Raw genomic sequence first — 25678 nt, forward strand, 5'->3', positions numbered from 1 at the left:
GGCAGTCATAAGGTCATAGTCATAAGCGATAGGCGTAGAATTAGGCCATTCGGCCCATCAAGTCTACTCTGCCGTTCAATCATGGCTGATCTATCTCTCCCTCCTAACCCTATTCTCCTGCCTTTTCCCCATAACTGCAGACGCTGGTTTAAATTGAAGATCGACGCCAAAGGCTAGAGTAACTCAGCTGGACAGGCAGCATCTCTGGAGAGAAGGGTTAGGTTATCAGGCAACTGAACCATCCGACCAGAACTAGGGAGTGAGTCTGAAGAAGGGTATCGACCCGAAACGTTACCCATTCCTTCTCTCCAGAGATGCTGCCTGTCCTGCTGAGTTACTCCAGCATTCCGTGTCTGTCTTCTGACAGCTTCTCATCATGGTCCGAAGTGTACCATGTTAATTGCAAGATTTGCACAGTGTTTGACAAATTCTACTGCGGAGATGATCTTTTGCATTTTATGCCAATGTTGTCCCTTCTTGATGGTCCACCCATCGTTTCTTTTCCATCTTGTATCCAGGTTAGTGGGCGACGTGCTGTTGGCTACTGGGTTCCTCTCGTACAGTGGTCCCTTCAATCAAACGTTCAGAGATATACTGACCAAAGTAATCTGGGAATCAGAGCTACAGAAAAGGAGAATCCCGTACACAGATGGCATCAACCTTATAAACTTCTTGGTGGACCAGCCCACGGTGAGATTGGCTTAGATGTTTGCTTGTATATATTGTTTTGGTTTTTTTTAATTTTAGAGAAACAGCGCGGAAACAGGCCCTTCGGCCCACCGGGTCCGTGCCGACCAGCGGTCCCCGCACATTAACACTATCCCCACTAGGGACAATTTGCATTTACCAAGCCTATTAACCTACATACCTGTACGTCTTTGGAGTGTGAGAGGAAACTGAAGATCTCGGAGAAAACCCATGTAGGTCACAGGGAGAACGTACAAACTCCGTACAGACAGCACCCGTAGTCAGGATGGAACCCGGGTCTCCGGCGCTGCATTCGCTGTAAGGCAGCAACTCTACCGCTGCACCACCGTGACCACTGTATTTCTACTTTCATCATTTCCTAGTGAAACTAAATAACCATTCTATACCTTTAAATACTAATACGTTTTATCATTTTGTTCTGTTCAATGCATTGTTTTTTTGCTTGAGTTACTCCAGCATTTTGAGTCTATCTTTGGCAGAATGGTAAGCATGGATGAGGTGGGCAAAGAGCTCATTGCTATGCTGTACAGCTTTATGCTCCATCTGATGTGGGCATGTGGCTTTATGAGGCCATCACTTCTTCTCCAATAACTATGTTATCAATCCTATTACATGGAGGTTATTGTTTTATTTCTGGCTGTATCTCAATCATCAACATAAGAGCCAGGGTGAGACTGTTTATTTTGACGTTATAGTGAGGTTACCTGATCCTGAAGCTCTGAGAGACAATATTGCATCCACCAATCATCATCAGTCTTGATATAAATTTTGATGCTCCCGACCAAACAGCACTTTGGCACGAATGGACTGCAGTAATTGAAGAAGGAAGCTATTCCGTGTTTACGATTCTCAAGGCCATGTTAGTAACTGCATCTAAAGAAATGCCTCCTTAGTCATATCCATGATTGCAATTTAAGAAAGTGCAATATAAAGTAATCTAATTGTTTACTGTACCTACTTGCACCTAGAATTTTATATTGCCTCCTTGGGATATGGTCAATACTGACAAGACAGTTTTGATTTGCCTATTAAATATTGTCAAAATCATGTGAGGCTGGAGTCACATGTATACACGGGGAGATGGAAATAATAAATAAGCAGTCAGTCATTTGGAATTTTGCAATGATTACATTATTACTTATTATGATGAGATTTGATTTCAAACCTGTGGACTGCCAGGCCGGTAGTATTAGAAGATAAATAGCTATATCCGCGCATCTGTTACAATTTATTTCTCCTGGTTGTCAAACACTTTCATTCCCCTTCCCGTTCCCACACTGATCTTTCTGTCCTGGGCCTCCTCCATCGTCAGAGTGAGGCCAAATGCTTCTCTTTCTCACGTAGCAAACAGCTAACAATGGCCTGTTTCCTTTTTCATCGTTACTTTTTTGCATATTTTTCATTCATTTGTTCTATATCTCTCTCTCTACATCACCGTCTATATCTCTCGTTTCCTTTTCCCCAACTCTCAGTCTGAAGAAGGGTCTCGACCCGAAACGTCACCCATTCCCTCTCTCCAGAGATGCTGCCTGACCCGCTGAGTTACTCCAGCATTTTGTGTCTATCTACAATTGATTTCCAGATCTTTGACTGAATCTAAATTGGTCATTTAAGGAAGGATGCTTATGGTCAGGCTTACTTCATGCCCTTGCTACAAGCCTCTGTGATTTTACTTTTCTAGATCGGTGAGTGGAATCTGCAAGGTCTGCCAAATGATGACTTGTCAGTTCAGAATGGCATTATTGTTACCAAAGCAACCAGATATCCACTCCTCATTGACCCTCAGTCCCAGGGGAAATCTTGGATCAAAAAGAAGGAACAGAATAATGAACTACAGGTAGAAATACAGCAGCTGCATAAATATGTATTAATCAGCATGTGAATCACCACATGAAGCACAAAATGAGATACTCTGATTCATGTAATATATAGTTTATTTTCTTCTCCAATTTTCTCCCCTTTCTTTACAAAGGTTTAGGCTTCAACTAGATCAAGTGGACCCGTTGCGCCCAAACCTCTCCTGCATTGGTGCAGCACCCTCTCCTCCCCCCCCTTCTCCCCCCCCTTCCCCCCCCCCCTCTCCCCTCTCCCCTCACCCCCTCCCCTTCCCCTCCCCTCCCTCTCTCCTCCCCCCTCCCTCCCTTCCCCCATCCCCTCCACCCCTCTCCCCCTCAGCTCCCCCTTGTTCCCCCCAACCCCCTTATCCTCCCTCCTCCCCCCCTCCCTCCTCCCTCCCTAGGAGATAGATTTAAACTTTAAAATGTGAATAACTTTAAAAATATAACACCGCTTTCAATGAAACTTCTTCCATTAGCACCAAAGGGACGATGGTGAGTAAGGTGGGCCTAAAATTGTTGTGCTATCTTGTACCGTTTTGGCTGTAGTTCAGGTACAAACAAGCAAACGTTGCTTTCACCAGTAAAACGGATTGGAACACACAGTGCATGAAACAAATTGGGCATAAAACCCATCTTGGACATATGTTAATTTACTTGTGCCCATTTTAATGGAAGTTACACCTGTTGTGAAATTGGACATGACACACCTGGTCATGATGCATCTTTGCATGCCCATAATATTTGTGGTGTCATTTAAAAGTGGGACGGTGGTGCAGCTGGCAGTGCCATTGCATCACAACACAACACAATCGGGTCACATTCTGACCTTGGGGGCTGTCTTTGTGGCGTTTGTGCATTCAGCCTGTGATGGCATCACTGCATAGGGTTCCTCTTGGTTTTCCGGTTTTCTCCCACATCCCAAAGACAGGTGGTTTGGTGGGTTTATTGGCCACTGTAAAATTATCCCTTGCGCATGGAGGAGTGGTAGCATCGGGGTGGAGTTGCTGAGGATGTGAGGCAGGGAATAAAATTGCGATGAGTGTAGGATTAGTGTATGATGGTCAGCATTGTATCAACAGATCCGAGAGCCTGTTTAGAGTCATAGAGTGATACAGTGTGGAAATAGGCCCTTCATAGAGTCATAGAGTGATACAGTGTGAAACAGGCCCTTCATAGAGTGATACAGTGTGGAAACAGGCCCTTCATAGAGTCACAGAGTGATACAGTGTGGAAACAGGCCCTTCATAGAGTCATAGAGTGATACAGTGTGGAAACAGGCCCTTCATAGAGTCATAGAGTGATACAGTGTGGAAACAGGCCCTTCATAGAGTCATAGAGTGATACAGTGTGGAAACAGGCCCTTCATAGAGTCATAGAGTGATACAGTGTGGAAACAGGCCCTTCATAGAGTCATAGAGTGATACAGTGTGAAACAGGCCCTTCATAGAGTGATACAGTGTGGAAACTGGCCCTTCATAGAGTCATAGTGATACAATGTGGTAACAGGCCCTTCATAGAGTCACAGAGTGATACAGTGTGGAAACAGACCCTTCAGCCCAACTCGCCCACACCGGCCAACATGTCCCAGCTACACTAGTCCCACCTGCCTGGGTTTGGTCCATATCCCTCCAAACCTGTCCCATCCATGTACCTGTCGTAACTGTTTCTTAAGCATTGGGATAGTCCCAGCCTCAACTACCTCCTCTGGCAGCTTGTTCCATACACCCACCACCCTTTGTGTGAATAGGGTGAAAATTCTTTCTGTGCTGTATTTTTTCTGCGACTTGATTTTGGGACAACTTTGAAAAAATTGGTAGGGTTTGATTTCCAATTCCACCTGCCTAACTGCACCTCAGTTTATCCAATACGAGACGCAGCAATGTATTACATTTGCGGCCTTTGATTAGGGTAGTGGGTGGACATATGAATGAAAGATAAATTCTAAACACAAATTATTTTTATTCCAAAGGTAACGTACCTTAATCACAAGTATTTTCGCAATCATTTGGAGGATTCCTTGTCACTTGGGCGTCCTATGCTTTTGGAAGATGTACAAGAGGAATTGGACCCTGCTTTAGATAACGTATTGGAGAAAAACTTCATCAAAACTGGGAGCACGTATAAGGTGAATTAATTTTGTAGAGTGATTTTGCAATGTTTACAAATTACAACTAATTTCATCTAAAGTGCAACCATGACATAATTATTGTATTCCCACAGCCAGCAATTCTGCCCAATTCTAATTCCCCTTCAGAAGATGATGGCAAGCCACCTCTTTAACTGCTGCTGACCTTTAGGTCATTGCAGCCCCACAGTGCGATGAACTACTGTGTCCCCTGATTTATTCCCAGCAGTGATAAAGAGAAGGTGCCTCTTTCTCTAAAAATGGAAGTGGAGAGAATCCAGGGAATTATAGGCTAGTTAGTGCTATGGAATCTATTGGAGAGGACTCTTCAAGATAGGATTTACTCCCATTTGGAAAGAATGGGTTAATTAGGGACAGTCAGTATGGCTCTGCACAGGGCAGGTCGTGTCCTACTAACTTGATTGAGTTTTTTCAGGAGGTGACAAAGGTGATCGCTGAGGGTAGGTAGGGTGGTGGATATGCGAGGCAATTTTCTTTACACCGCAGGACTGAGGTGATTGCCTGGAATGCACTGATAGGTAGTGGTCGGGAGACACACGTTGGTGGCATTTAAAAGACTTTTGGATAGGCATATGCAGGAAATAATGGAATATGGATTATGTGTCTGTAAATAAGTGGTCATCTTAACATCCTGTTTAGCACAGACATTGCCAATGGGCCGAAGGGCATGTTCTTGTGCTGTACTGTTCTATGTTCTTGTTAAATGTGATACATTTCAAGTAAGGACAATGAATGATTTGGAATATTTGGAGATTATTTTTATTTCCATATATAACCTGCCTTTCTCTTATAAAAAGCACAGGTTTTGATGTTATGTTTAAGTAACCTGTCCAGATTGTGGCTGTATATTATTCAAATGATACACCTTGCAGTTACAGTGTGAGTAGCTGAGGCATGGTGGTGGTGCCAAATATCATACGCTGTTTTGTTGTAAATGGTATCGCATTAGCAATCATTGGAGAAATGGAAAACCTTTGGGTCCTTTTATCAGATTGCCGAAGCTTGATAGTGACTACATTAAGAGGTGTTCCCACCGCCACCCACACATTAATAGTCAAGATTTATTAAAAAGAAAATCAATGATTTTTGTCAGTTGTCTTATGTAAGGGAACTTTTGGGTTCAGCTGACCAAGTCTGCTCAATGCTCAGACTCCGACTATAACAAAAATTCCAAGCTTCCATTTGCTTGAAATTGTATAACAACCTTGGGACGAACTTTGCGAACTTGGAGGTGTGAAACCAGCTTGATTCCATCCCATCCCCCCTTGTCCAGTTCCTTCTGAACTACATCCGAGACACCTCACACGATCTTTAACTCTTCAATCATTGCCTCATCGTTGCCATGGACGTCCAGTCCCTTTACACCTCCACCCCCCCACCAGGAAGATCGCAAGACCACCGGCTCATCCTTGAACAGTGACACAATCAATTTTCCTCTACCAACATTTCCCTTTCACCTGGTGCAACTCGTCCTCACCCTCAACAACCTCTCCTTTGATTCCCCTCACTTTCTCCAAATTAAAGGTGTAGCCTTGGGCATTTGCAAGGGCCCCAGCTATGCTTATCTTTTTGTCAGTTTTGTTGAACAGTCCTTGTTCCAAATGTACACTGGTCCCATCCCCCAACTCTTTCTCCATTATATCGACGACTGTATTGGGGCTACTACAAACCTACCAACTCCCATGGTTATCAGGTCTACACTACCTCCCACCCTGCTTCTTGCAAAGATGCTATCCCCTACTCTCAATTTCTCCGTCTCCACTGTTTTTGCTCCTAAGATGCGGCTTTCCAATCTAGGTCATCCGAGCTGTTCTTGTTCTTTTGTAAATGTGGTTTCCCCCCTTCTGTCAGATAGACCCCTCAGCCTTGTCTCCTCTGTGTCCTGTAGTGTAGCTCTCACTCCCCCTTCCCCCAGATGGACCATGGATGGGGTTCCCCTGGTCCTCATCTTTCAGTGCACCTGTAAAACCAAAGAAAACTGATTGTTGACTTTTGAGGAAGGTCGAGGATCCACAAATCTGACTTCATTGATGGGACAGTGGTGGAGAGAGTCAAAACCTTCTAATTCATGTGTGTGCATCTCTCTGAAGATCTGTCCTGAACGCAGCACATTGATGCAATCATAAAGAAAGCCCTCAACGTATATACTTCCTGAGAAGGTTAAGGAGATTTGGTATGTCAATGAATACTCCCAGGAGCCTGGATCGTCCAGGTTCAGGAACAGCTTGTTCCCGACAGCCATCATGCTATTAAACTCTACAACCTCAAATAACCTCTGAACTACATAGATGTGGGAGCATTGATTTTGCCTTTCCATTATTGTTGGTTCTTTATATATATATAAATATATAAAGAGATGTCCATACAGACAAAACACACACACACACACACACACACACACACAAGTCAAGTCAAGTCAAATTTATTTGTCACATACACATACTCGATGTGCAGTGAAATGAAAGTGGCAATGCCTGCGGGTTGTGCACAAAAATAATTACAGTTACAGCATATAAATAAAGTTAATAAGTTACTAAACATAGCACAAAAAGTGTCGACAAAAATTTAGTCTCTGGGGTTATCAAAGTTGACAGTCCTGATGGCCTGTGGGAAGAAGCTCCGTCTCATCCTCTCCGTTTTCACAGCGTGACAGCGGAGGCGTTTGCCTGACCGTAGCATCTGGAACAGTCCGTTACTGGGGTGGCAGGGGTCCCTCATGATCTTGCTTGCTCTGGATCTGCACCTCCTGATGTATAGGTCCTGCAGGGGGACGAGTGTAGTTCCCATGGTGCGTTCTGCCGAACGCACTACTCTCTGCAGGGCCATCCTGTCCTGGGCAGAGCTGTTCCCAAACCAGACTGTAATGTTGCCGGACAGGATGCTCTCTACAGCCCCAGAGTAGAAGCAATGAAGGATCCTCAGCGACACTCTGAATTTCCTCAGTTGTCTAAGGTGGTAAAGGCGCTGCTTAGCCTTACCCACCAGTGCGGCAATGTGCGTTGCCCACGTCAGATCCTCTGCGATGCGGACTCCCAAGTATTTGAAACTGCTCACCCTATCCACAATAGACCCATTTATCTCCAGTGGCGTGTACGTCCTTGGATGTTTAGCCCTTCTGAAGTCCACAATCAGCTCCTTTGTTTTAGTGACATTCAAGAGGAGGCTATTGTCCTGACACCAGAGTGCCAGATCAGCCACCTCCTCCCAGTAGGCCTTCTCATCGTTGTTGGAGATCCGGCCCACCACCACAGTGTCATCAGCAAACTTGATGATGGAGTTTGAGCTGAACCTGGCCCTACAGTCATGTGTGTACAGGGTGTGTACTAGCACAAGTGTGCCCGTTGGGCCCGTCCTCGTAGGGTTTCCATTGTAACCGGGAGGGGAGTGGGGGGGAGGGAAGGGGGAGGGAGGAGGGAGGTGTGGAGGGGAGGGGGGGGGAGGGGAGGGGGGAAGGGAGGAGGGAAGGGGGGGAGGGAGGGGGGTGGGGAGGGAGGGGGACCTCCCCTTTTCCCAGTACCCCTCTTTCCCCGTTGGGCCCGTCCCCGTAGGGTTTCCTTTGTAACCAGAAGGGGGGGCGGGAGGGTGGAAGGAGGGGGGAGGGGGAGAGGGATGGAAGGGTGGAGGGAGGGGGGGAGGGATGGAGGGAAGGAGGGGGGGGGGGGAGTTAGGGGAGGTGGGGAGGGAGTTGGGGAGGAGGGGGGGAGGGAGTGGGGATGGAGGTGGGAAGGAGTGGGGAGGAAGGGGTTGAGGGGGGAAGGGGGGGGAGGGAGGGAATAGGGGCCCCATGCTGATCTGTGTATGTTAAGTGACTTGCACAACTTTAAAAAACTGGCAGTTGCTTTTCGCAACAATGTTGCAACCATCTCACACAAGCATTGTGACGTCACAAGCTGAAGACCTTGAAAAAAAAGGTCAGAAAAAATTTATGTAAATTTAAAACCGAGCTGATCTCTCATTGGTGCACGGGTGCCATTGTGACATCACGCGCTGAAGCCCCTTCAAGAAAAGGGTTAGAAATGAAAATTTAAACTTTAATATCTCTCTAGCTTTAAAAAGGTAGCTTCAATTTGAACGAAAGTACTTACAATAGTTGCCCAGGTTAATGGTGAATACGGCGGTACAAAAATCGTAGCTTGTACCGTCTTGGAGGAGGAGGGTTTGTAAGTTAAGCGTCAAGCAAAGACACTTCGGAATCTTCCGTACATACACACATACATACGAACGCAGAGTTTTAGTAGTATAAGATAAGATAGATAGATAGATAGACTATTAAAACTCAGATCTTGTATGTATATATATATATTCCACTGATGTCGGCTGAATATGGCAATTCCGGCAAAACGGTGAACCGTATCGCCACAATTTTTGTACCGCCTTAATCAGCATGCGGTTCGCTGCTGGAAAATGATATTTTTATTTAATTCGGACGCATATTTTTTAAGTTACAGAGGTTTAAAAGTGCTTCCCCCCCTCATTTATCGAAGTTTTGACAGAAGGGGGGCGCTGCGGTGCGGCAGTGCTCAGTACGCATGCGCGGAATCTCCTCACTCTGTACTCAGCACGCATGCGCGGCATCTCCTCACTCGCACCAAAACAATGGACGCCGTTAGCGGCGCCAGCCCGCGATCACCGGCTCACCTCTCCTCTCTCCCCTTGCTTCTCTCCTCTCTCCCACACCCAGGAGAACATCTCCCCGCTATCCCCCCCCCCCCCGGGCCTTTGAATGATGCCATCTCCCGAAGCCCCCCCCCCCCCCCCCGGACTTTTCACTGATCCGATCACCCGCACCCCCCCCCCCGGGCCTTTAACTGATGCTAAGAGTGTGTCTGGGGGAGAGAAAATGGGGGGGGGGGCTGAGAATGGGGAATGGGACAACAGGGGTAGTGCGGAGGGGAATTGGTGGTGGGGGAAAGAGGGGTACTGGGAAAAGGGGAGGTCCATATCCCTCCCCTCTCCCCCATCCCTCCCTCCCCCCTCTCTCCCCCCCCCCCTCCCCCCTCTCTCTCCCCCCCCCCCCCTCCCTCCCTCCACAAATACCACCCCATCTCTCATCACCCTCCCCCCCTCCCTCCACCCTCCATCCTCAACACATCCCTCCCTCCAACACTCCCTCCCCCTCGATCACTCCACACCTCCCTCCCCCAAACCTCCCTCTCCCTCCCTCCCCCCTTCATTCCCTCACCCCCTCCCGGATACAATGGAAACCCTAAGAGGACGGGCCAAAGGGGAGAGTGTGGGGAGAGTAAGAGTGGGGATGGGGGACGAGAGAATGGGGGAGTGGGGAATGGGCCCAACGGGCACACTTTGTCTAGTATATATATAATATTCATATTTATTTATTTATATATTTATATAATATATATTAAATAGTATGTTTTTCTTGCCAATTAGACAATAGGTGCAGGAGGACGCCATTCGGCCCTTCGAGCCAGCACCGCCATTCAATGTGATCATGGCTGATCATTCTCAATCAGTACCCCGTTCCTGCCTTCTCCCCATACCCCCTGACTCCGCTATCCTTAAGAGCTCTATTTAGCTCTCTCTTGAATGCATTCAGAGAATTGGCCTCCACTGCCTTCTGAGGCAGAGAATCCCACAGATTCACAACTCTCTGACTGAAAAAGTTTTTCCTCATCTCAGTTCTAAATGTCTATCATATTGTTTACAGAGTACTATGTTTACATATTCTGTTGCACTGCTACAAGTAAGGGTTTCATCCTATTTAGGATATTTGACTGCTAATTTTAGGTGACTACGTAATGCTTCCCCTCTCTCGTCTTCCCCAAATCCGCTTCCTTCTTTCTATCCCTCCCTCTTCCCTGTGCCCCACCTGGACTTGGACCTATTTTCTCCTCTCTACCACATACCCCCTCCGCACTAACATCAGTGTGAAGATGGGTCCCGACCAAAACGTCCCCTACTCATGTTCACCTGAGCCACTGAGTTAACACTTTGTGTCTTCTTTTGTGAACTCCTAGGTGTGTCTAATGCAAACATTTGACACACCGCACAAGTACTGAAACCTGTGCTTTTTATACCTGTAACTGAGCTCTTATCCTCTCCTCAATAGATGCTGAACTTATGGCCATTGTTGATGAGGCCTCAGATTTCTGATGAAATACACTTATGCTGCTATGTTTGAACTGCTGGATCAAGACATCTATGAAATTCCAGATGATAGCATCATTGAATTTCTCAGCTCAAAGCGAGATGTCCATACAGCCAAAACAGCTTCCAATTAGACTATTTCCATCTCCCAGCTCTCAGAATCATAGTTATACAGTCACACAGCATAGAAACAGGGTTTTCAGCCCGACTTGCCCATGCCGACCTAGATACCCCATCTGCACTAGTCCCACCTGCACACGTTTGCCCCGTAACCCTCTGAACCTTTCATATACAGATACCTGTCCAAATGCCTTTTAAATGTTGTTATAGTATCATTAAGTACTTTCAGTCCATAACTAGTGCACCAAATGGAGAAAGAAAATGATTAGCATTCCTGAAGAACTGCCCCTGGTAAAGATTGAACTTGCACCATGAAAAGAGGGATAGGAGGGATAGTAGAGGTTAAAAATATTCGTCATAGGGTCATAGAGTCATGCAGCATAGAAACAGATCTTTCAGTCCAAGTCATCCATGCCCGCATTTGGCTCATATCCCTCTAAACCTTTCCTATCCACGTACCTGTGCAAGTGTCTTTTAAATGATTTTATAGTACGTGCCTCAACTACCTCTTCTGGCAGCTCGCTCCTTATACCTCTGAGAAAAAGTTGCCCCTCAGGTTTGTGTAAAATCTTGCCCCACTCACCTTAAACATTGGTCCTCTATGCACTGTAAATGGCCCGATTGTAATCATATACTGTCTTTCTGCTGACTGGATGGCACACAACCAAAGCTCTTCACCTGACAACAAACTAAACACAACTCATCTGTTTTTTGATTCCGGTATCTTAAAGGTTTTACCCGTAGAATTTTATACACTAAATGCGTTTTGTTTTTTTCTGCAGGTGAAAGTAGGGGATAAAGAAACGGATGTCATGTCTGGATTCATGTTGTATATCACCACAAAACTTCCAAACCCTGCCTACACTCCAGAGATTAGTGCCAAGACATCCATCATTGACTTCACTGTAACCATTAAGGGTCTTGAGAATCAGCTGCTTGGACGAGTAATCCTGACTGAGAAACAGGTAAACTCAGACACACCTCTGAACTTTGAGTCATGGAAACTGGTACAACATTTCAAACTACCAAGCTACTGCAGGCAGCAGTGGCTCTGAATCTAGGTAGTTGTACCTGAGAAATAATTCTTCTACATCCACTACTTTAGTATAACGATTACTGATAGGAATTAAATATAGAAGTGTGTGTAACTCTTCCTTCAGGCACGTTGCCTCACTGTTCAGATTTTAACATAAATAAAATCACAGAAAAGGGCACTTTGCCCACGTTTTCCACCTAAGGTAAAAGACTGTGCGTTTACCCTGTCTTTTCCCTTCATGATTTTATACACTTTTCCCATGATGATCTTGAACTATTTGCTTGCATTAAGCCTGTATCCCTCCAAGTCTTTCCCATCCAAGCACCTGTCCAACTTCCTTTTCAACATTGTTTTTGCATCCGTGTCTACAATGGTGCAGCGGTAGAGTTGCTGCCTTACAGCGCCAGAGACCCAGGTTCCATCCTGACTGCGGGTGCTGTCTGTACGGAGTTTGACCACAAAGGTTTTAGAAACAAAGAAACATAGAAAATAGGTGCAGGAGGAGGCCACAAGCACCGCCCTTCAATGTGATCATGGCTGATCATCCACAATCAGTAACCCCTGCCTTCTTCCCATATCCCTTGATTTCGCTAGCCCCTAGACTCTATCTAACTCCCTTTTAAATTCATCCAGTGAATTGGCCTCCACTGCATAGACTCGGTAGGCCGAAGGGCCTGTTTCCGCACAGTGTCTCTAAAGTTAAGTTACATTACAAGTCACGTTAGCACATTAAAGATAACCACCATACTCAGAACTTACTCATCAGATGTCCATTAAATTTCTCCCTCTTACCTTAAACCTGTGCCCTATAATTTAAATCTTCCCTGCCTTCGGGGTAAATACTCCGACTATCCAATTGATGCCCCTCATCATTTCATAAATGTCGAACTGAGTCTTTTACGTTCCGGTGAGAATAACGACAACCTACCTAACCGTTCCTTATAATTATGGCTTTACGTTCCAGGCAACGTCCTAGTGAATTTCTTCCGCGCTCTCTTTTGTCACCACATCCTGTAGTGTGGCGTCCAACCAGCTACTCTGTGCGGACTAACCAGCTGCAGCCAATGTCCTCGCCTATGAAGGCTCCATACTATTAGGATGGCACTCTATTCCTTGGAGCGTAAGAGGATGAGGGGTGATCTTATAGAGGTGTATAAAATAATGAGAGGAACTGATGGGGGAGATGCAGATTCTCTTGCCCAGAAAAGGTGAATCGAGGACCAGAAGACATAGGGGAAAAGATTTACATAGAAACATAGAAAATAGGTGCCACTCAGAAAATAGGAGTAGGCCACTCTGCCCTTCGAGCCTGTACGCACCGCCATTCAATATGATCATGCCTGATCATCAAAAATCAGTAACCCGTTCCTGACTTTTCCCCATATTCCTTGATTCCTTTAGCCCGAAGAGCTAAATCTAACTCTCTCACGAAAACATCCATGAATTGGCCTCCACGGCCTTCTGTGGCAGAGAATTCCACAGATTCACAACTCTCTGGGTGAAGTTTTTCTTCATCTTAGTACTAAATGGCCTACCCCTTATTCTTAAACTGACCCCTAGTTCTGGACTCCCCCAACATCGGGAACATTTTTCCTGCATCTTGCCTGTCCAATCCTTTAAGAATTTAATGTTTCTCTAAGATCCCCTCTCATCCTTCTAAATTTCAGTGAATACAAGCCCAGTCGACCCATTCTTTCATCACATGTCAGTCCCGTCATCCCGGGAATTAACCTGGTGAACCCACGCTGCACTCCCTCAATAGCAATAATGTCATTCCTCAAATTAGGAGACCAAAATTGCACACAATACTCCAGGTGTGGTCTCACCAGGGCCCTGTACAACTGCAGTGGGACCTCCTTGCTCCTAAACTGAAATCCTCTTGCAATGAAGTCCAACATGCCATTAGCTTTCTTCACTGCCTGCTGAACCTGAATCTGCCTTCCTGATCTTGCTACCAAAGTGGATAACCTCACATTTATCCACATTATACTGCTTCTGCCATGCATCTGCCGACTCACCCAACCTATCCAAGTCACCCTACAGCCTCATAGCATCCTCATCGCAGCTCACACTGCCACCCAGCTTTGTGTCATCCGCAAACTTGGAGATGTCACATTTAGTTCCCTCGTCTAAATCATAAATATATATTGTAAATAACTGGGGTCCCAGCACCAAGCCTTGCGGCACCCCACTAGTCACTGCCTGCCATTCTGAACAGGACCCGTTAATTCTTACTCTTTGCTTCCTGTCTGCCAACCAGTTCTTTATCCATGTCAATACCCTACCCCCAATACTTATGCTCTAATTTTGCACACTAATCTCTTGTGTGGGACCTTGTCAAAGGCTTTTTGAAAGTCCAGATCCACCACATCCACTGGCTCTCCTTTATCCATTCTACTTACATCCTTAAAAATTCCAGAAGATTAGTCAAGCATGATTTCCCCTTCATAAATCCATGCTAACTTTGACCGATCCTGTCACTGCTTTCCAAATGAGCTGCTATAACATCTTTAACAATCGACTCCTGCATCTTCCCCACTATTGATGTAAGACTAACTGGTCTATAATTCCCCGTTTTCCCCCTCCCTCCTTTCTTAAAAGTGGGTTAACATTGGCTACCCTCCAGTCCACAGGAACTGATCCAGTCGAGAGAACATTGGAAAATGATCACCAATGCATCCACGATTTCTAGGGCCACCTCCTTGAGTACTCTGGGATGCAGACCATCAGGCCCTGGGGATTTATCAGCCTTCAGACCCAACAGTTTACCTAACACCATTTCCTCCTAATGTGGATTCCCTTCAATCCTCCCTCCTATTAGATTCTTGGTCCCCTAGTATTTCTGGGAGATTGTTTGTGTCATCCTTAGTGAAGACAGAACCAAAGTACTCATTTAACTGTTCTGCCATTTCTTTGCTTCTCATTATAAATTCACCTGTCTCTGATTGTAAGGGACCTACATTTGTCTTCACTAATCTTTCTTTTTTACATATCTAAAGAAGCTTTTAGAGTCAGTTTTCATATTCCCCGCAAGCTTTCTTTAATGCTCCTTCCCTCCCCCCCCCCCCCCCACCCATCTTAATTAACCCCTTTGTCCTCCTCTGTTGAGATCCTCTTTCTCTTTCTTATTTTGGTCAATTTACTCCTTGAACTGTCAGTTGTGAATGCATCCTGATGTTGACCCTTTCTATGATACAGTATGTCCAGATATTCTTCCCCTCACTTTGTCTGTTTGTGTCCAACTTCAGGTTGGAGACCCTCGGGTAGATACAATCTAGGCCAAGATATCTATCGAGGCCATGTTCATTAGTTGCCTTCTGTTGGTTTTTAAAAGCTTCCCAATACTCCAGCTTTCCACATCTGTCATGTTACAAGCCTTCTCTTTTGCTTGTATGCTGTCTTTGACTTCTTTTGTCAGCCATGGTGGCCTCATTCTCCCTTTGGTATGTTTCTTGGTCTTTGGCGATGAACAGATCCTACTTCTTCTGAATTATTCCTGGAAACTTCTGCCATTGCTGCTCTACCGTCATTGGTGCTGGGGTCCCGCTCAAACCTACCGTCATTGGTGCTGGGGTCCCGCTCAAACCTACCGTCATTGGTGCTGGGGTCCCGCTCAAACCTACCGTCATTGGTGCTGGGGTCCCGCTCAAACCTACCGTCATTGGTGCTGGGGTCCCGCTCAAACCTACCGTCATTGGTGCTGGGGTCCCGCTCAAACCTACCATCATTGGTGCTGGGGTCCTGCTCAAACCTACCGTCATTGGTGCTGGGGTCCCGCTCAAACCTACCGTCATTGATGCTGGGGTCCCGCTCAAACCTACCGTCATTGGTGCTGGGGTCCCGCTCAAACCTACCGTCATTGGTGCTGGGGTCCCGCTCAAACCTACCGTCATTGGTGCTGGGGTCCCGCTCAAACCTACCGTCATTGGTGCTGGGGTCCCACTCAAACCCACCGTCATTGGTGCTGGGGTCCCGCTCAAACCCACCGTCATTGGTGCTGGGGTCCCACTCAAACCCACCGTCATTGGTGCTGGGGTCCCGCTCAAACCTACTTTAGCTGCTCCTCACTCATGCCTCTGTTGTTATCTATACTCAATAGTAATATTGTTGATACATCCAATTTCAGCATCGCCCTCTCAAACGTCAGGTTGAATTCTATCATATTATGATCACGGCCTTCTATGGGTTCCTTCAGCTTAAGTCCCCTGATCAAGTCTGGTTTATTACACAACATCAAATCCAGAATTGCCTTTTCCCAAGTGTGCTCGACCACACACAACTCCACAAGAAGCCATCTTGTAGGCATTCTACAAATTCCTTATCTTGGCATCTCATACCAACCTGATTTTCCCAGTCTACTTGCATATCGGAATCTCCCATGACCGCTTGTAACATTGTCTTTCTTAAATGCCTTTTCTGTTGTAATTTGTACCTTACTTCGTGACTACTATTGTGAGACCTGTATATAACTCCCATCAGGGTCTTTTTACCCTTGCGGTTTCTTAACTCTACCCAGAAGGATTCTGCATCTTCTGATCCCATGTTGTTTCTTGCTAAGAATTGGATTTTATTCCTTACCAACAGAGCCACCCCATCCCCTCTGCCCACCTGCCTCTTTTCAATAGGATGTGTATCCGTGGATGTTCAGCTTCCAGCTCCAATCCTCTTTCAGATCTGACTGTGTGATGCCTACAACTGTGTCATTCCCGCCAATTTGCTAAAAGCTCATCCACCTTGCATATAGTGCATGCATTTAGATATAACACCTTCAGTTGTGTATTTACCACGCTTCTTCTCAAAGTGTTGCCTGACGTTAGCCTCTGATCTCTTTTTAAACTTCCTATGTCCTATTTCGTATTCTGTAGACTTTGGTAACCTCAGCTGTGCTCTTTTACCTTTAACTTTACCCATGCATTTCCAATCTGTTAACCTCCCCCCCCCCCCCATTCTGATAGGGTAACCAGAATATAGACGGTGATGTATAGAGATATAGAACAAATGAACGAAAGATATGCAAAAACAATGATAATAAAGGATGGCGTATAGAAACATAGAAACATAGAAAATAGGTGCAGGAGTAGGCCATTCGGCCCATCGAGCCTGCACCGCCATTCAATATGATCATGGCTGATCATTCAGCTCAGTAGCCTGTACCTGCCTTCTCTCCATACCCCCTGATCCCTTTAGCAAAAAGGGCCACATCTAACTCCCTCTTAAATATAGCCAATGAACTGGCCTCAACTACCTTCTGTGGCAGAGAATTCCACAGACTCACCACTCTCTGTGTGAAGAAATGTTTTCTCATCTCGGTCCTAAAAGACTTCCCCCTTATCCTTAAGCTGTGACCCCTGGTTCTGGACTCCCCCAACATCGGGAACAATCTTCCCGCATCTAGCCTCTCCAACCCCTTAAGAATTTTATATGTTTCTATAAGATCCCCCCTCAGTCTTCTAAATTCCAGCGAGTACAAGCCCAGTCTATCCAGTCTTTCCTCATATGTAAGTCCCGCCATCCCAGGGATCAATATGGTGAACCTTCTCTGTACTCCCTCTAAGGCAAGAATGTCTTTCCTCAGGTTAGGAGACCAAAACTGCACACAATACTCCAGGTGCGGTCTCACCAAGGCCCTGTACAACTGCAGCAGAACCTCCCTGCTCCTAAACTCAAATCCTCTTGCTATGAATGCCAACATACCATTCGCTTTCTTCACTGCCTGCTGCACCTGTACGCTTGCTTTCAATGACTGGTGCACCATGACACCCAGGTCACGTTGCATCTCCCCTTCTCCCAATCGGTCACCATTCAGGTAATACTCTGCTTTCCTGTTCTTGCCGCCAAAGTGGATAACCTCACATTTATCCACATTATATTGCATTTGCCATGCATTTGCCCACTCGCCTAATCTATCCAAGTCACTCTGCAGCCTCCTAGCATCCTCCTTGCAGCTAACACTGCCACCCAGCTTTGTGTCATCCGCAAACTTAGAGATATTGCATTCAATTCCCTCGTCCAAATCATTAATATACACTGTAAATAACTGGGGTCCCAGCACTGAGCCTTGCGGTACCCCACTAGTCACTGCCTGCCATTCCGAAAAGGACCCGTTTATTCCTACTCTTTGCTTCCTGTCCGCCAACCAATTTTCTATCCACCTCAACACTGAACCCTCAATACCGTGTGCTTTAAGTTTGTACACCAATCTCCTATGTGGGACCTTGTCGAAGGCCTTCTGAAAGTCCAGATATAACACATCGACTGGTTCTCCCTTATCCACTCTACTAGTTACATCCTCGAAAAATTCTATAAGATTCGTCAGACATGATTTGCCTTTGGTAAATCCATGCTGACTTTGTCCGATTATATCACCACTTTCCAAATGTAATGCTATCACATCTTTAATAACTGACTCTAGCATTTTCCCCACTACCGATGTTAGGCTAACTGGTCTATAATTCCCCGTTTTCTCTCTCCCTCCCTTTTTAAAAAGTGGGGTTACATTAGCTACCCTCCAGTCCTCAGGAACTACTCCAGAATCTAAAGAGTTTTGAAAAATTATCACTAATGCATCCACTATTTCTGAGGCTACTTCCTTAAGCACTCTGGGATGCAGCCTATCTGGCCCTGGGGATTTATCTGCCTTTAATCCATTTAATTTACCTAACACCACTTCCCGACTAACCTGGATTTCCCTCAGTTCCTCCATCTCATTTGACCCCCGGTCCCCCGCTATTTCCGGCAGACGGTTTATGTCTTCCTTAGTGAAGACAGAACCAAAGTATTTGTTCAATTGGTCTGCCATCTCCTTGTTCCCTATGATCAATTCACCTGTTTCCGACTGCAAGGGACCTACATTTGCCTTAACTAATCTTTTCCTCTTGACATATCTATAAAAGCTTTTGCAGTCTGTTTTTATGTTCCTTGCCAGTTTTCCCTCATAATCTATTTTCCCTTTCCTAATTAAGCCCTTTGTCCTCCTCTGCTGGACTCTGAATTTCTCCCAGTCCTCTGGTATGCTACTTTTTCTGGCTAATCTGTATGCTTCATCTTTTGTTTTAATACTATCCTTGATTTCCCTTGTTAGCCACGGATGCACTACCTTTCCTGGTTTGTTCTTTTGCCAAACTGGGATGAACACTTGTTGTAGTTCATCCATGCGACCTTTAAATGCCTTCCATTGCATGTCCACCGTCAACCCTTTCAGCATCAATCGCCAGTCTATCTTGGACAATTCACGCCTCATACCCTCAAAGTTACCTTTCTTTAAGTTCAGAACACTTGTTTCTGTATCGACTTTGTCACTCTCCATCCTAATGAAGAACTCTACCATATTATGATCACTCTTGCCCAAGGGGCCTCGCACAACAAGACTGCTAACTAACCCGTCCTCATTACTCAATACCCAGTCTAGAATGGCCTGTTCTCTCGTTGGTTCCTCGACATGTTGGTTTAGAAAACCATCTCTCAAACATTCCAAGAAATCCTCTTCCTCAGCACCACTGCCAGTTTGGTTCACCCAATCTATATGTAGATTGAAGTCACCCATTATAACTGCTGCGCCTTTAGTGCATGCATTTCTAATTTCCTGCTTGATGCCATCCCCAACCTCCCTACTGCTGTTAGGTGGCCTGTACACAACTCCCACTAGCGTTTTCTGCCCCTTAGTGTTTCGTAGCTCTACCCATATCGATTCCACTTCCTCCAAGCTAATGTCCTTCCTTTCCACTGCTTTAATCTCCTCTCTAACCAGCAACGCTACCCTACCTCCTTTTCCTTTCTGTCTATCCCGCCTGAATATAGAATATCCCTGGATGTTGAGCTCCCAGCCTTGGTCACCCTGGAGCCTTGTCTCCGTAATCACAACTATATCATAATCATTAATAACTATCTCCACATTTAATTCATCCACCTTATTACGTATACTCCTTGCATTGAGACACAAAGCCTTCAGGCTTGTTTTTACAACTCTCTTACCCCTTATACAATTATGTTGAAAAGTGGCCCTTTTTGATTTTTGCCCTGGATTTGTCTGCCTACCACTTTTACTTTTCACCTTGCTACCTGTTGCTTCTACCCTCATTTTACACCCCTCTGTCTCTCTGCTCATGCTCCCATCCCCCTGCCACATTAGTTTAAATCCTCCCCGACAGCACTAGCAAACACTCCCCCTAGGACATTGGTTCCATTCCAGCTCAGGTGCAGACCGTCCTGTTTGTACTGGTCCCACCTCTCCCAGAACTGGTTCCAATGTCCTAAAAATTTGAATCCCTCCCCCTTGCACCATTTTTCAAGCCACGTATTCATATGAAATATCCTCCTATTCCTACTCTGACTAGCACGTGGCACTGGTAGTAATCCAGAGATTATTACCTTTGAGGTCCTACTTTTAAGTTTATCTCCTAGCTCTCTAAATTCACCTTGTAGGACCTCGTCCCGTTTTGTACCTAAATCGTTGGTGCCAACGTGCACCACGACAACTGGCTGTTCACCCTCCCCCTCCAGAATGTCCTGCAGCCGCTCAGATGATACGCCAGATAATATGGGATCCCACCACTAGTCACATCTTCCCATCTCCACCCCTCTCCGCAACTCCCTGGTTAACTCATCCCTTCCCACCCTTCCCAGATACCTTCCCCTGCAACCGCAAAAGATGCAACACCTGTCCCTTTACCTCCTCCCTTGACTCCATGTCCAGGGCCCCCGACAGTCCTTTCAGGTTAGGCAGAGGTTCACTTGCACCTCCTCCAACCTCATCTACTGTATCCGTTGTTCAAGGTGTGGACTCTTGTACATCGGTGAGACCAATGTAGACTGGGCGATCGTTTCGCTGAACACCTTCACTCAGTCCGCCTGAACCAACCTGATCTCCCGGTTGCCAAACACTTTCATTCCCCTTCCCATTGCCACGCTGACCTTTCTGTTCTAGATCTCCTCCATTGTCAGAGTGAGGCCAAGTGCATATTGGAGGAACAGCATCTCATATTTTGCTTACGCAGCTTACAGCCCAGTGGTATGAATATAGATTTCTCTAACTGCCAGTAACAGAGAAACATAGAAAATAGGTGCAGGAGTGCATTCGGCCCTTCGAGCCTGCACCGCCATTCAATATGATCATGGCTGATCATCCAACTCAGTATCCTGTACCTGCCTTCTCTCCATACCCCGATCCCTTTAGCCACAAGGGCCACATCTAACTCCCTCTTAAATATAGCCAATGAACTGGCCTCAACTACCTTCTGTGGCAGAGAATTCCACAGATTCACCACTCTGTGTGAAAAAAACTTTCTCATCTCAGTCCTAAAAGACTTCCCCATTATCCTTAAACTGTCACCCCTTGTTCTGGACTTCCCCAACATCGGGAACAATCTTCCTGCATCTAGCCTGTCTAACCCCTTAAGAATTTTGTAAGTTTCTATAAGATCCCCCCTCAATCTTCTAAATTCCAGCGAGTACAAGCCGAGTCTATCCAGTCTTTCTTCATATGAAAGTCCTGCCATCCCAGGAATCAATCTGGTGAACCTTCTCTCTACTCCCTCTATGGCAAGAATGTCTTTCCTCAGATTAGGAGACCAAAACTGTACGCAATACACCAATGCCCTGTACAACTGCAGCAGAACCTCCCTGCTCCTATACTCAAATCCCCTTGCTATGAATGCCAACATACCATTCGCTTTCTTCACTGCCTGCTGCACCTGCATGCCTACTTTCAACGACTGGTGTACCACGACACCCAGGTCTCGTTGCATCTCCCCTTTTCCTAATCGGCCACCATTCAGATAATAGTCTGCTTTCCTGTTCTTGCCACCAAAGTGGATAACCTCACATTTATCCACATTATACTGCATCTGCCATGCAATTGCCCACTCATCTAACCTATCCAAGTCACGTTGCAGCCTCCTAGCATCCTCCTCACAGCTAACACTGCCCCCCAGCTTCGTGTCATCCGCAAACTTGGAGATGTTGCATTCAATTCCCTCGTCCAAATCATTAATATATATTGTAAATAGCTGGGGTCCCAGCACTGAGCCTTGCGGTACCCCACTAGTCACTGCCTGCCATTCTGAAAAGGACCCGTTTATTCCTACTCTTTGCTTCCTATCTGCCAGCCAGTTCTCTATCCACATCAATACTGAACCCACAATACCGTGTGCTTTAAGTTTGCATACTAATCTCTTATGTGGGACCTTGTCGAAAGCCTTCTGGAAGTCCAGATATAACACATCCACTGGTTCTCCCTTATCCACTCTACTAGTTACATCCTCAAAAAATTCTATAAGATTCGTCAGACATGATTTACCTTTCATAAATCCATGCTGACTTTGTCCAATGATTTCACCACTTTCCAAATGTGCTGCTATCCCATCTTTAATAACTGACTCTAGCATTTTCCCCACTGTTAGACTAACTGATCTGTAATTCCCCGTTTTCTCTCTCCCTCCCTTTTTGAAAAGAGGGGGTTACATTAGCTACCCTCCAATCCTCAGGAACTACTCCAGAATCTAAAGAGTTTTGAAAAATCATCACTAATGCATCCACTATTTCTGAGGCTACCTCCTTAAGCACTCTGGGATGCAGCCTATCTGGCCCTGGGGATTTATCGGCCTTTAATCCATTCAATTTACCTAACACCACTTCCCAACTAACCTGGATTTCACTCAGTTTCTCCATCTCATTTGACCCCCGGTCCCCTGCTATTTCCGGCAGATTATTTATGTCTTCCTTAGTGAAGACAGAACCAAAGTCGTTATTCAATTGGTCTACCATGTCCTTGTTCCCCATGATCAATACACCTGTTTCTGACTGCAAGGGACCTACATTTGTTTTAACTAATCTTTTTCTCTTCACATATCTATAAAAGCTTTTGCAGTCAGTTTTTATGTTCCCTGCCAGTTTTCGTTCATAATCTATTTTCCCTTTCCTAATTAAGCCCTTTGTCCTCCTCTGCTGGACTCTGAATATCTCCCAGTCCTCTGGTAGGCTGCTTTTTCTTGCTAATTTGTACGCTTCATCTTTTGTTTTGATACTATCCCTAATTTCCCTTGTTAGCCACGGATGCACTACCTTCCCTGATTTATTCTTTTGCCAAACTGGGATGAACAATTGTTGTAGTTCATCCATGCGGTCTTTAAATGCCTTCCATTGCATATCCACCGTCAACCCTTTAAGAATCAATTGCCAGTCTATCTTGGCCAATTCATGTCTCATACCCTCAAAGTTACCTTTCTTCAAGTTCAGAACCGTTGTTTCTGAATTAACTATGTCACTCTCCATCCTAATGAAGAACTCAACCATATTATGGTCACTCTTGCCCAAGGGGCCACGCACATCAAGACTGCTAACTAACCCTTCCTCATTACTCAATACCCTGTCTAGAATAGCCCCTGCATCCCCTCTCTCTCCACCCCTCTCCTAAGTCGTACCAGCTTCAAAGTCATGTTTTCGAGTCTCATTGTCTGTAACTCGTTCTCACCTAACAAACAGCTAACTATGGCCTGTTTCCTTTATCGTCATTATGTTTTTGCATTTCTTTTATTCATTTGTTCCATATTTCTCTACATCACCATCTATATCTCTCATTTCCCTTTCCCTTTCCCTCTCAGTCTGAAGAAGGGTCTCAACCCGAAACATCACCTATTCCTTTTCTCCAGAGATGCTGCCTGACCTGTTGAGTTACTCCAGCATTTTGTGTCAATCGTTGGTATAAACTAGCATCTGCATTTCTTTGTTTCTACATGTTAGCATACACCGTCTGGTGTTTATAAGTTCATAAGGGATAGGAGCAGAATTAGGCCATTCAATCACGGCCGATCTATCTTAACCCCATTCTCCTACTTCCACCTATAACCTCTGACACTCATACTAATCAGGAATCTATGTAGCTCTGCCTTAAAAATCTCTATTGACCTGGCAAAGAATTCCACAGATTCACTGCCCTCTGACTAAATAAATCCCTCCTCATGTCCTTCCTGAAGCAACATCCTTTAATTCTGAGGCTATGACCTCTGGTCCTAGACTCTCTCACTAGCCTTTCATAGAAACTGACTGAATTCTTCAGCATTATTTCTGTTTCAGATTCGAGTGTCGGCAGGTTTAATTGTTTTCCATATTTGCTCTCGGGCTGTTTCCTGAAGTAGAATTTTCCTGTATTTGATCCCTCATTGATTTGAAATGTTTGCTGCCATCTTAACTGTGATAATTGCAGGAACTGGAGGCAGAGCGTGTGCAGCTGATGGAGGAAGTCACTGTCAACAAACGCAAAATGAAAGAACTGGAAAATAACCTGTTGTACAAGCTTAGCACCACCAAAGGTAAATAGAGTCATTGATTGATGCAGTGTGGAAACAGACCCTTTGGCCCAACTCCCCCTACAATGTCCCAGCTACACTAGTCCCACTTGCCTGCGCTTGGTCCATAACCCTCCAAACCTGTCCTATCCATGTACCTGTCCAACTGTTTCTTAAACAATGGGATAGTCCCAGCCTCAACTACCTCCTCTGGCAGCTTGTTCCATACGCCCACCACCCTCTGTGTGAAAAAGTTACCCCTCGGATTCCTATTCAATCTTTTCCCTTTCACCTTGAACCTATGTCCTCTGGTCTTCGATTCCCCTACTCTGGGTAAAAGACTCTGCATCTACCCGATCTATTCCTCTCATGATTTTATAAATGCTGACAATCATAAAATCGGGCCTCTTTTGCCCATCTTGTCCATGTTGACTGTGTTGTCTATCTGCGGTAATACCATTTGCTTGCTTCAGACATGTAACCCTCTGTGCATTTGTAATCCTTTTAAATGTTATCATTGTACCTGCCTCTCCACCTCCTCTGGCACCTTTTTCCGAATACGCTTTCTGTGTGACCACGTTGCTTTCCTCTGGGTGCTCCAGTTTCCTCCCATAATCCCAAAGAAGTGTGGATCTGTAAGACCATTCTCCAACATTTCCAACACCTTCAACGTGATCCCACCACCAGTCACATCTTCCCATCCCCGCCACTTCTCGCCTCCCACAGAGACTGCTTTCTCCACAACTCCTTGATTCACATCCCTTCCCATCCAAACCATCCCCTCCCCAGGTACCTTCCCCTGCAAAGAATGGGTCGACTGGGCTTGTATTCACTGGAAGTTAGAAAGACGAAAGGGGATCTTATAGAAACATAACATTCTTAAGGGATTGGACAGGCTGGATGCAGGAAAAATGTTCCCGATGTTGGGAGAGTCCAGAACCAGGGGTCGCAGTTTAAGAATAAGATGTAGGCTATTTAGGACTGAGATGAGAAAAAACGTTTTCACCCAGAGAGTTGTGAATCTGTAGAATTCTCTGCCATAGAAGGCAGTGGAGGCCAATTCACTGGATGTTTTCAAGAGAGAGTTAGATTATAGCTCTTAGGGCTAACAGAATCAAGGGATACGGGGAGAAAGCAGGAACGGGGTACTGATTTTGGATGATCAGCCATGATCACAATGAATGGCTGTGCTGGTTTGAAGGGCCGAATGGCCTACTCCTGCACCTGTTAATTACAGAAGATGTAATGCCTGTCCCTATACGTCCTCTCTCACATCCACCCAAGGACCACAGCAGTCATAACAGGTGATGAAGAGGTTCACTTGCACTTCCTCCAACCTCATCTACTGTATTCAGTGTGGTCTTTATATCAGTGCGTCTGAGTGACGACTATGCAACTGTTTCTCGGAACATTTACAATCGGTCCTCCAGAGCTCTGCTGG

At 45.6% G+C, this 25678-nt stretch overlaps 1 protein-coding gene across 1 annotated transcript in view; it reads left to right on the plus strand.

Annotated features, from left to right (window-relative positions):
- LOC144593828 (dynein axonemal heavy chain 8-like) overlaps nt 1–25678 on the plus strand; it is a 460724-nt gene that overhangs the window by 380596 nt on the left and 54450 nt on the right. The window contains 6 exon segments of the mRNA XM_078399946.1: nt 519–690; nt 2390–2545; nt 4516–4671; nt 11703–11885; nt 24156–24263; nt 24266–24288. Coding sequence (XP_078256072.1) covers nt 519–690; nt 2390–2545; nt 4516–4671; nt 11703–11885; nt 24156–24263; nt 24266–24288 — 798 coding nt within the window.

Source organism: Rhinoraja longicauda, chromosome 5 (assembly GCF_053455715.1).
Source record: "Rhinoraja longicauda isolate Sanriku21f chromosome 5, sRhiLon1.1, whole genome shotgun sequence".
Taxonomy (NCBI): domain Eukaryota; kingdom Metazoa; phylum Chordata; class Chondrichthyes; order Rajiformes; family Arhynchobatidae; genus Rhinoraja; species Rhinoraja longicauda.